The 12198-nt window shown below is 42.4% G+C and overlaps 1 protein-coding gene across 1 annotated transcript in view; it reads left to right on the forward strand.

The window, feature by feature from the left end:
* The window catches only part of AOAH (acyloxyacyl hydrolase), a 194556-nt gene that overhangs the window by 82208 nt on the left and 100150 nt on the right, over positions 1 to 12198 (forward strand). The window contains exons 10-11 of the mRNA XM_052639026.1: positions 2394 to 2442; positions 6530 to 6624. Of these exons, the coding sequence (XP_052494986.1) occupies positions 2394 to 2442; positions 6530 to 6624 (144 nt within the window). The remainder of the gene's footprint in view (positions 1 to 2393; positions 2443 to 6529; positions 6625 to 12198) is intronic.

The following is a 12198-nucleotide window of genomic DNA, read 5'->3' on the forward strand; positions in this document are numbered from 1 at the left end:
ATCGTGGTGTTAGCAAAGTTTTTACAGCAACCCAAACAGCTGGTGGAGCAAACCACATGCTGTCACCATTTCATTGCAGCCATTTTTTGTCCTGTTTCATAAAGCTAGCCAGGCAGAGTGGAAATTACCTGTAGTTTCCCCACTACCTACATCCCGAAGCATCTATGCTGCTACCCTGGTTCCTTATGAATAATAGATTAGTAGCTTCCAGTAGAGAAAAGGGAAGGAAGGAGAGAAGCCAAACACTTATCTGAGGACAGCAATGGCAGCAAATCTAAATTTTGTGAGGTCTTGAACTTATAGGATTTGAGGGGTTCTCACCCACTCCAGTGTCCTTGCCTGGATAATCCCAGGGATGGGGGAGCCTGGTGAGCTGCCATCTATGGGGTCGCACAAAGTTGGACACGTCTGAAGCAGCTTAGCAGCAGCAGCAGCAGCATAAAAGAAAAAGTATACCAAATACAAAATCAAGTATAAACGTATGATAACTAGAATGATAAAAGAAATCTTAACAAATTCCTGGAGTCTTGGAAATTCAGGTCCCTTTCTTTTGAGATCTCTTTTCCAATTTACCAGGAGTGCTTAAGTGGAAACATTGTTCTGACTGCAGCCAGACTCCTCTCCACCTAAAACACTCTCCACCTAAAACAGCTCCCAGCTGCTCCCAGCACTCACACAGGCAGGAATCATACAAGCAAGGGGCCTTGAAGTTTAAGTTTCCCCAGCTTCAAGATAAATTGCCTCTGAATGGCTGCCTAATTTGTCTGCTTGGATGAAGAGGAGAAAGTTTCTGTAGTTTCTTCTCTCCAGGACACTGATGGTCTATTGTTTCTGGGAGATGGAGAGCCAGACAGATTGTACCTCGTATAGCCCACCCCAACCACCCTATCATTAGTCAAATTGCCATCTCATGAGGAGGGGAAGACATCACCCCTAGTCTTAAGGTATGGAGATGTCAGGACCCCTAAGGCAGCTCTTGTTCTGATAGAGTCAAGCTCAGCTGTCCTGTTGGATGACACGGAGGTTATTAGTATGTGAAGCTCCTATCTTGGTTCCATGACCCCATCCCTTCCTCTGACATGTGACCCCTCCTACATACAGAAGGCCAGTAAGAGACTGTGCTATACCAGTGGAAATCCACCAGGAGCCCAGAGAGCCAAGACTCAGAGTTCATCATCAGTTAATTGGAAAAAGACACATGACCTTCACACCTATCCCTTTCCATAGAGGAAAAATGACTCCCAGAATCACAAAATCATCTTGAACTCAGAGAAGATTTTGTAACCACCAAGTCCAACATTTTCCTAACTGTGTCTAGGAACTCTGCTGTCGAGTGGGAGGTTAAAAGATACAGGAGGAGGGGTGCTATACCCAGGTTTCGAAAGTACTGGGTCAAGTAAGCCTAAACAGTTTTCTTTACTTCCGAATTTCTCAGCATCTTTAATGTTTTATTGCACACTGGGAGCCCCCAAGACCAAGAGAGTGAACACACTGTTTCCAATATATCTCTGACCATCAGGCTCTTCCTAGAATACTGTTAATACTATTACTATCTAGTGGAATGCCAGTGCTCTCCAGACCAGAGTTTGACAAGCAAAACAAAGGAAAAAACATAACTACATATGTGTATTAACTTTTCCTTAGGGTTATCCAGACTCTGCTTGAACCTTCCAAGGACCAGTTACTCTACTAATGCACAGACTTAGCATTCAGTGTTAGGAAGTGCCCTCAGCGATGGTAACCCTGTCCAACTCACAAGCTCAACCTCACTTACGGGTTTCTCGGTCTCACTGTATCAGCATTTGGGATGATGTCTTATGGTCTGGGCTGCCTTGCAAAATGTAGGATGATCAGCGGCATCTCAGGCCTCTCCCCATAAAGGCCTGTAGCTCCCCCCTCCCCACGCTGTAACAACCAAAGATGTCTCCGGACATTGCCAAAGTCCCTTGGGGATGGTTGCAGGGCAGGGGCGGGTAGGGGGCTGCCTTAAAACCAGACCTGTTGAGAATCACTGCTCTAGAAGCATCGCTCCTTAGGCACTGGAGAAGTCAGGATACTTAGCGCTCCAGTTCAGAGACCGCTGAACCCACTCTGACCCTGTGTCCCAGCACTGACTGGACCCTCAGTGCTCCCTCCAGTGACACTTCCAGCACTCAGAGCCCTGCCCTGCATTCTTCTGAACAAGATGGTCCAGTTTTTGGATTCTTCTTATTCCTGCCCCCAAGTCCTGAAAGCCTAAAATGTTGCTACCTTGGATTAAGGGCTCAAGAGACTTTAAAGGATTTTATCTACTGATTTGCCTTTGTGCTTTAAAAGCCATCTGGGGAGGATTCTGTACTTGTGTCTCATAAATTTAAAAGCAAACTGCTAATCTCATTATTTCTCTCTTAAAGGGTGTTGATCCAAAAGATGGAATCCCATACGAGAAGAAATTCTGTGAAGGTATGAATGGTAAAAGTCGGTGTACTTATCCTAATAGAATATTCTTTTCTAGTCTGAGTCAAATTGAATCAAACAGACAAACGAGGAAATGCCTGGTGCTACAGCATAATGTTGACCAGTTTACATTTGTTTTCATGACAAATTAGAAAAATATATGAAAAAGATTATAGAAATGAGGCAGAATCTAGACAAAGAAAAACTGAGTTTAACTGATTCCTTTATTGGGTGACTGGAAAGTTATTAGAGGGATAGTTAGGGAGTTTCGGATGGACATGTGCGCACTACTACTTTTAAAATGGGTAGCCAACAAGGACCTAGTGTATAGCACAGGGAACTCTGCTGAATATTACGTAACAACCTAATTGGGAAACAAATTTGAAAAACACTAGATACTTGTATATGCGTAACTGAATCACTTTGTTGTACAACTGAAGATAACACATTATTAATCAACTATACACAAATATAAAATTCAGTTTTTTCTTAAAGGCTGTAAAATAGATACCATGGTAACTGAAATCCAGCACTTCTCCAAATAAAAAAATAATTGGAGGTGATAATTTTCAATCTGCTCTGTGTCCTTCTCAATACACCATAAGGTCAGACATCTGGGCTGGTACTGACAGAGTCCCTTGTGTCAAATGGGTTAAAGGCTTGTATGTGGGTAACTTGAGGGAGGCCGCCAAACTATAACTGCTGAGAGTTCCCAAAAACACTTGAACAAATGCTCTGTGTTCTGTATGCCCAAATGCCACTGACACCTGGGCCACCAGTAGTCTTTGTACTCTTTGTTTGGTTGCTAAGTCATGTCCTGCTCTTTGGAGACCCCATGGACTGTAGCCTGCCAGGCTTCTCTGTCCATGGGATTTCCCAGGCAATAGTACTGGAGTGGTTTAATTTCCTCCTCCAGGGGCTCTCCGCAACACAGGGGCTGAACCGCATTCCTCACACCTCTCGCACTGGCAGGTGGTTTCTTTACCACTGCGCCGCTAGGGAAACCCACCAGTACTCTTAGGAGAAACTTACTAATACCAACCACATAGTACTGAAAACATGGTACTGCTGATGCCCAAAGAGCCTCAAACAAGACCCTACGGTAGAATCGCTATTTTTGTTTCAGTTCAGTTCAGTCACTCAGTCGTGTCCGACTCTTTGTAACCCCATGAATCGCAGCACGCCTGGCCTCCCTGTTCGTCACCATCTCCCAGAGTTCACTCAGACTCAGTCCATCAAGTCCGTGATGCCATCTAGCCATCTCATCCTCGGTCGTCCCCTTCTCTCCCTGCCCCCAATTCCGCCCAGCATCAGAGTCTTTTCCAATGAGTCAAGTCTTCGCATGAGGTGGCCAAAGTACTGGAGTTTCAGCTTTAGCATCATTCCTTCTAAAGAAATCCCAGGGCTGATCTCCTTTAGGATGGACTGGTTGGATCTCCTTGCAGTCCAAGGGACTCTCAAGAGTCTTCTCCAACACCACAGTTCAAAAGCATCAATTCTTCGCCGCTCAGCTTTCTTCACAGTCCAATTCTCACATCCATACATGACCACAGGAAAAACCATAGCCTTGACTAGACGGACCTTAGTCGGCAAAGTAATGTCTCTAATTTTAAATATGCTATCTAGGTTGATCATAACTTTTCTTCCAAGCAGTAAGCGTCTTTTAATTTCATGGCTGCAATCACCATCTGCAGTGATTTTGGAGCCCAAAAAAATAAAGTCTGACACTGTTTCCACTCTTTGCCCATCTATTTCCCATGAAGTGATGGGACTGGATGCCATGATCTTCGTTTTCTGAATGTTGAGCTTTAAGCCAACTTTTTTGCTTTCCTCTTTCACTTTCATCAAGAGGCTCTTTAGTTCTTCTTCACTTTCTGCCATAAAGGTGGTGTCATCTGCATATCTGAGGTTATTGATATTTCTCCCGGCAGTCTTGATTCCAGCTTGTGTTTCTTCCAGTCCAGCATTTCTCATGATGTACTCTGCATAGAAGTTAAATAAGCAGGGTGACAATATACAGCCTTGACGTACTCCTTTTCCTATTTGGAACCAGTCTGTTGTTCCAGGTCCAGTTCTAACTGTTGCTTCCTGACCTGCATACAGGTTTCTCAAGAGGCAGGTCAGGTGGTCTGGTATTCCCATCTCTTTCAGAATTTTCCACAGTTTATTGTGATCCACACAGTCAGAGGCTTTGGCATAGTCAATAAAGCAGAAATAGACGTTTTTCTGGAACTCTCTTGCTTTTTCCATGATCCAGCAGATGTTGGCAATTTGATCTCTGGTTCCTCTGCCTTTTCTAAAACCAGCTTGAACATCAGGGAGTTCACGGTTCACATATTGCTGAAGCCTGGCTTGGAGAATTTTGAGCATTGCTTTACTAGCATGTGAGATGAGTGCAATTGTGCAGTAGTTTGAGCATTCTTTGGCATTGCCTTTCTTTGGGATTGGAATGAAAACTGACCTTTTCCAGTCCTGTGGCCACTGCTGAGTTTTCCAGATTTGCTGGCATATTGAGTGCAGCATTTTCACAGCATTATCTTTCAGGATTTGAAACAGCTCAACTGGAATTCCGTCACCTCCACTAGCTTTGTTTGTAGTGATGCTTTCTAAGGCCCACTTGACTTCACTTTCCAAGATGTCTGGCTCTAGATTAGTGATCACATCATCCTGATTATCTGGGTCGTGAAGATCTTTTTTGTACAGTTCTTCCGTGTATTCTTGCCACCTCTTCTTAATATCTTCTGCTTCTGTTAGGTCCATACCATTTCTGTCCTTTATCGAGCCCATCCTTGCATGAAATGTTCCCTTGGTATCTCTAATTTTCTTGAAGAGATCTCTAGTCTTTCCCGTTCTGTTGTTTTCCTCTATTTCTTTTCATTGATCACTGAAGAAGGCTTTCTTCTCTCTTCTTGCTATTCTTTGGAACTCTGCAGTGATTTTTCCTAACATTTAAAAATATTTCATTCACTCAACAGGATATTTCATGAATACTCATTCCTATTATGCATCAAGGACTATACGTGGCTCTGAGTTTTCATGGGCAGACATGATATAGTCCTTGTCCTCAATCAACTTAAAGTCTAACTGTCTCTAAGCTGTCAGGGGAGTAGGATAGAGGTAGAAAATGTAAGGACCCAATATATGTCATACCATTTAGAAATGCTGTTGCATGAATAAAAGAATGCATTAACAAATAAATGAATAAATAAGCATCTAAGTGAAACCATGGTGTGAGGCTCTGGGTTCACTATGGGAAGTCTCTTGGATTCCCTAAGTCCCATCCCCTCTTCAGTGTCCTGGGCCTTCTCAGTCCCCAGCTGCATAGCCAAATGCTAGCTGTCCCGGAGTCCTGAGATAGGGAGCACTAGAGGAAGCCTGGACCATCCTTGGCTTGATTCAGGGGGTTTGTAGGTGGGGAAAGGAGGCTCTCCTCTCTGACTCTGGGAGGAATCACTTGATTCTTTCAGGACTTTAAGAATTTTGGAAGAGTTACACGCACCACCCATGGGTGAATTCCTCAGAATCAGATTAAGTGATTTGTAATCTCAGATTTACAAGGCTGCACAGTGACTTTATTTCTCCATTTCTCCATCGATCAGCCATAATTGTCCATTCGGCACTTTTGCCTTTACAGATTCAGGACTTTAAAAATCCATAACATGTTTGAAAAATCAAAATTGCTCCATGATATCACTAATTCCTAAAGTGAATTATAATAGAAATGGGTATGCTTTCCAAAAAAGCAATTTTCAGGACCAAAATCTGGGCATATTTCTGAGTTCAGATAAACTTCTGATGTTTTTATTCATCCATCATTCACTTAAGAGGTTGCACAGCAGTTTGTTTTATGCGGAGCTAGGAAACACACCTGCATCTCTACAGCTTAGTTGGCAGTTTCAGTGGCCTAGAAATTTCATTCAGCTCCTAAATGCTATGCCCCTCATCCTCCAACACTCAAAAAGTGGCAATGTATCACTGATATGATGCTCCATGCATGGAATACACACCAGGGTATGTGTTCACCTAACTACCTAACCTGGAGGCTCCAAACTACTTGAGTGCATAAATAATGCAAATAAATTGTGCCCCCTAGGTTCACAGCCCAGGGGAGTCATTTTGCTGGGGGACTCAGCTGGGGCTCATTTCCACATCCCTCCTGACTGGATCACAGCTTCGCAGATGTCTTTGGTAAGTAATTTTGGCAGTAATCATCCCCAGTGTGCTGGCCTTTGTGTTTGTTTCCCCCTTGCTCTCTATAAATGTAATGCCAGTTCCAAACAGGTGCTAATTTCCCTTCTCAGCACAATCCGCTGCCATTTCAGTTCAGTCCAGTTCAAACAATGTGATAAGAACAACAGTCTCACAAGACCATCTTGTCCATTAGAGAAGGAGGATGGCGCCCCTGACAGGTGGGAAGGAGTGTGGGCACAGTGGGGAAGTGCTTGTCACATGACCACCTTGGGATGCGGTTCCTTCTTCAACCTTCTAGAAAATGGGACTGCTGATCCAGAGAAATTAAACTACAGAAATGATCGATCCTTCCTTGATCCCTTTTTGCACACTGAAGAAATCAGACATGAACCTGAACACTCTCTAACTGGGCCTCTTCCAGTTTCCAAAACTGGGCAAACACAGCACTCCCTCATAAGGATGAGAAAACAGAGAAACATTTGAATATAGAAAAAATGTTCATGATCTCCAAAGAGGAGAGCTCTTTCAACAGCTTGCAACAGGAAAGTGAATTTTGTAAGATATTAAATCAGATTCTCAGTAATAATTTGAGGAGACAGCACTCGTGAAAAAGAAAGAGTCTGAGATCAGGGAAGACTACTTTAGGTGAAACAATAATTGCCTGATGTAAAAATGCGATGGCCATACTGACAAGCAAGTTGGACAACACGAAACAAACTGGGTGAGAAAAACAGTCAGCCCACTGGGGAAATTCTGAAACTCATATAAGAGGCATATAGGACAGGTCCTGGAGATTGACTAGGAAACCCAGAAGAAGAGAATACATCAGACAGAGAAGTGGTGACCAAACTAAAAAGAAAGATAATTTTCTTTAGTTGAAGAAATCCTTTAATCCAAAACCCACTGAACTCCAGAAAGTGTAAAACAGACTCTCCTCATCGTGTCTGGCTTTTCTTTTTTATTCCAAGTATAAAGAATAATCTTGCAGTCATTCTGCTCTTACAAATAACTGGGGACATAAGAGGAGACAAAAGTCTTTTTGGTATCAGACTTCTCTCTCAACAGTAAATTTCGGAAAATAGTGGAATAGCTTCTACAGCATTTTGAGGATGGTGTGTCAAAAATGCTCCAACTGTTCCTGTATGAGAGTCACAGAAACATATTCACTGTCATCCAAAGATTCAGAGAACATAATAGATTTATACCTTCGTGAAAAAAATATTTTAGGAAGTATTCCAATTTCTCTGAGCATGATATTACAAAGGGAAGGCCAACAAAAGTATTACTAGGTTTAATTACATAAAATCTTCAAATGTGTGCAATGTCAAAAAATTCATAAAATTGAATAAGTGAAAAACTAGAGCAGTATTTATAGCATATGACAAGATTTAAATCCTCTAATAATAGAGTTCCTGCATATCAATATGGAAAAAAAATTTAATTTTTTAATGATCAAGAACATGACCAATAAATATAAAAACAGTTTCATCTTCAGTAGTAATCAAAGAAAAACAAGTTAAAACAGCAATGAGATATCATCTGTTGTCTGATAAATAGGCAAGGTTAAAAAGTGATGAAGGCCTACTTTTAGCAAGAATATGGTGAAAGGGACATGTTCATTCATCACTAATGAGAGCTTAAGTTGCTAGAACTTCTCTGAAAGCAACTTGACAATATGCATAAAGTGCAACACTACAGGCTATATCTTATCCATCCATGGAATTCTAAAGACAAGATTACTGAAATGGGTTGTCATGCCCCCCTCAATTTTGGACATACCAGAGTTCAAATCCTGGCTTGGTCACTTACCTTTAATTCTTAATATTTTCTCTGAACTTTAATTTCTTCATGTATAATATATAAATAATGAGAGATATTTCATTAGAAATTCAGGATGATTTTATGACAGATGTTAAAAATTGGACTAGTTATTTCTACCTAACTTTCAACTGAGATCCCAAGATAATGTGGGTCAACTATTCCCACCTTCCACAGTCAAATATTAGAAGGCCTGCAGCAGCATCCACAGAAGAAGAGAGGGAAAACTATTTCTGCAACCTGTAGCTTGAGGCTGGCTAGTGTCAGCATGGCATCGGGGCTCAGCTGTCCCCATGGGGGAAGGGTGTGATGCTTCCCCTCACTATGGGAGGCCACTAAGTGACTTGGACAGGTGTCTCCTAAAACTGGGGTCAAAAAAGCTGGAATCTGACACTCTTGTGAGTAATGTAAGGGTGGTGACTGAAGCATCAGGACAGGAAGAGTATGTGTCCTGGGGCAAGGACATGGACTCCCTCCTCCCCCCGCCCCCAGAAGGGAGAACCAGCCTGGGCCATTGAAAATCTTGGAAATGATTTCCCTGGATTTGACATCCATGTGGGGACTAAACTCCAGATGACCAGGGGCTGGAGCATGAAACTTAAGTGATTAGTAAAAGTGAAGAAAATGTACCAACTCCACACCAGGATTTATTAATTCACTAGAAAGTAGAAATAAGAAACATATTAACATAAATAACATATTTTTATAATAAATAACTTTATTTTCCAAAACAAAAGTTAAATTAGAATAATAGCACTCTTTTCTACTTTTGTGAATCTCCTTGATATCTGAATAAAAGACAGCTAAATTAAAAGACGCTTGCTCCTTGGAAGAAAAGCTATGACAAACCTAGATAGCATGTTAAAAAGCAGAGACATTACTTTGCTAACAAAGGTCTGTCTAGTCAAAGCTATGGTTTTTCCAGTAGTCATGTATGGATGTGAGATTTGGACCATAAAGAAAGCCAAGTGCCAAAGAATTGATGCTTTTGAGCTGTGGTGTTGGAGAAGACTCTTGAGAGTCCCTTGAACAGAAAGATCAAACCAGTCAATCTTAAAGGAAATCAGTCCTGAATATTCATTGGAAGGACTGATGCTGAAGCTGAAACTCCAGTAATTTGGCCACCTGTTGGGAAGAACTGACTCACTGGAAAAGACCCTGATGCTGGTAAAGATTGAAGGCAAGAGAAGAAGGGGATGACAGAGGATGAGATGGTTGGATGGCATCACTGACTCAATGGACATGAGTTTGGGCAAGCTCCAGGAGTTGGTGATGGACAGGGAAGCCCAGCATGCTACAGTTCATGGAATAGCAAAGAGTCGGATATGACTGAGCAACTGAACTGAACTGAAATTCTGCTGAATTTCTGAAATATCTGCTTCTGCCTACCATCTGTTTCTGTATCCATGTATGTAACCTCTTGAAATCTCATTGTACCCTTATGAGTGAATTAAAATGAAAAAGGTAAATCAAGTCTTGCTGCTGCTAAGTCACTTCAGTCGTGTCCGACTCTGTGCGATCCCATAGACGGCAGCCCACCAGGCTCCCCCGTCCCTGAGATTCTCCAGGCAAGAACACTGGAGTGGGTTACCATTTCCTTCTCCAATGCGTGAAAGTGAAAAGTAAAAGTGAAGTTGCTCAGTCGTGTTCGACTCTTTGCGACCCCATGGACTGTAGCCCACCAGGCTCCTCAGTCCATGAAATTTTCCAGGCAAGAGTACTGGAGTGGGGTGCCATTGCCTTCTCCAAAATCAAGTCTTACTATTGTGATAATAATAGTGATCTCATGAATACTTTCTGAGGGTTTCAGTGATTCCCCACAGGTCCTCAGACTATACTTGAGAACCACTGCCATTTTCCCACTGCCTCCACTGTCCAACTTTGAGGATTTATAAAAGAAAGATGTGATTGTAGAGTACTGCAGTGTAGTTTTCAAAATTCTTCACATGTAGAAATGCCAAGGAAGAAGCACTCTAAGACAGACCATTGTAGGGCAAAATGGGTAAGCCATCAGCATGGTGTAGGCTCATCTCTCAACCTGAATATTTCTGGAGGATGTTAGAGAGTGTGAAGTTCCCCAGGAGAGCATCTCTGCCCATCTGACTGTCCTCAGTCCTCACCCTGCCCATGGGTTCTCTTTTAGTGATGTCACCACAAAGGGAGAAAGCCTCCAACCTTTTGCTAATTCAACAAGTGGAACCCTTTTAAACTGGGTTTCTTGTCAGTGTCAGAATCAACATTTATCAGGGGTCAGTCAAGAAAATGAAAGCATTCCAACAAAGGAGATTTAATACAAGATACTGGCTACACTGATGGATTTAATACAGGGAACTGATTATACCGACTTTAGAACAAAAATGAGTTAGTGAAAGTCGCTTGGTCAAGACCAGCTCTTTGTGACCCCATGGACTATATAGTCCATGGAATTCTCCAGGCCAGAATACTAGAGTGGGTAGCCTTTCCCTTCTCCAGGGGATCTTCCCAACCCAGGGATTAAACCCAGGTCTCTCGCATTCCAGGCAGATTCTTTACCAGCTGAGCCACAAGGGAAGCCCCATAGAACAAAAGGGGGGGATGCTAAAATTATCAGACAGATCAAATTGCCAACATCTGCTGGATCATCGAAAAAGCAAGAGAATTCCAGAAAAACATCTGTTTTATTGACTATCCCAAAGCCTTTGACTGTGTGGATCACAATAAACTGTGGAAAATTCTGAAAGAGATGGGAATACCAGACCACCTGACCTGCCTCTTGAGAAATCTGTATGCAGGTCAGGAAGCAGCAGTTAGAACTGGACATGGAACAACAGACTGGTTCCAAATAGGAAAAGGAGTATGTCAAGGCTGTATATTGTCACCCTGCTTATTTAACTTCTATGCAGAGTACATCACGAGAAACGCTGGACTGGAAGAAACACAAGCTGGAATCAAGATTGCTGGGAGAAATATCAATAACCTCAGATAAGCAGATGACACCACCCTTATGGCAGAAAGTGAAGAGGAACTAAAAAGCCTCTTGATGAAAGTGAAAGAAGAGAGTGAAAAAGTTGGCTTAAAGCTCAACATTCAGAAAACTAAGATCATGGCATCTGGTCCCATCACTTCATGGGAAATAGATGGGGAAACAGTAGAAACAGTGTCAGACTTTATTTTATTTATTTATTTATTTTTTGGCTCCAATATTACTGCAGATGGTGATCGCAGCCATGAAATTAAAAGATGCTTACTCCTTAGAAGGAAAGTTGTGACCAACCTAGATAGCATATTCAAAAGCAGAGACGTTACTTTGCCAACAAAGGTCCATCTAGTCAAGGCTATGGTTTTTCCAGTAGTCATGTATGCATGTGAGAGTTGGATTCTGAAGAAAGCTGAGCACCGAAGAATTGATGCTTTTGAACTGTGGTATTGGAGAAGACTCTTGAGAGTCCCTTGGACTGCAAGGAGATCCAACCAGTCCATTCTAAAGGAGATCAGTCCTGTTCTTTAGAAGGACTGATACTGAAGCTGAAACTCCAATACTTTGGCCACCTCATGCAAAGAGTTGACTCATTGGAAAAGACTCTGATGCTGGGAGGGATTCGGGGCAGGAGGAGAAGGGGACAACAGAGGATGAGATGTCTGGATGGCTTCACCGAGTTGATGGACGTGAGTATGAGTGAACTCCGGGAGTTGGTGATGCACAAGGAGGCCTGGCGTGCTGCGATTCATGGGGTCGCAAAGAGTCAGACACAACTGAGTGACTGAACTGAACTG

This window comes from Budorcas taxicolor, chromosome 4, assembly GCF_023091745.1.
Source record: "Budorcas taxicolor isolate Tak-1 chromosome 4, Takin1.1, whole genome shotgun sequence".
In the NCBI taxonomy this organism is placed as follows: Eukaryota; Metazoa; Chordata; class Mammalia; order Artiodactyla; family Bovidae; genus Budorcas; species Budorcas taxicolor.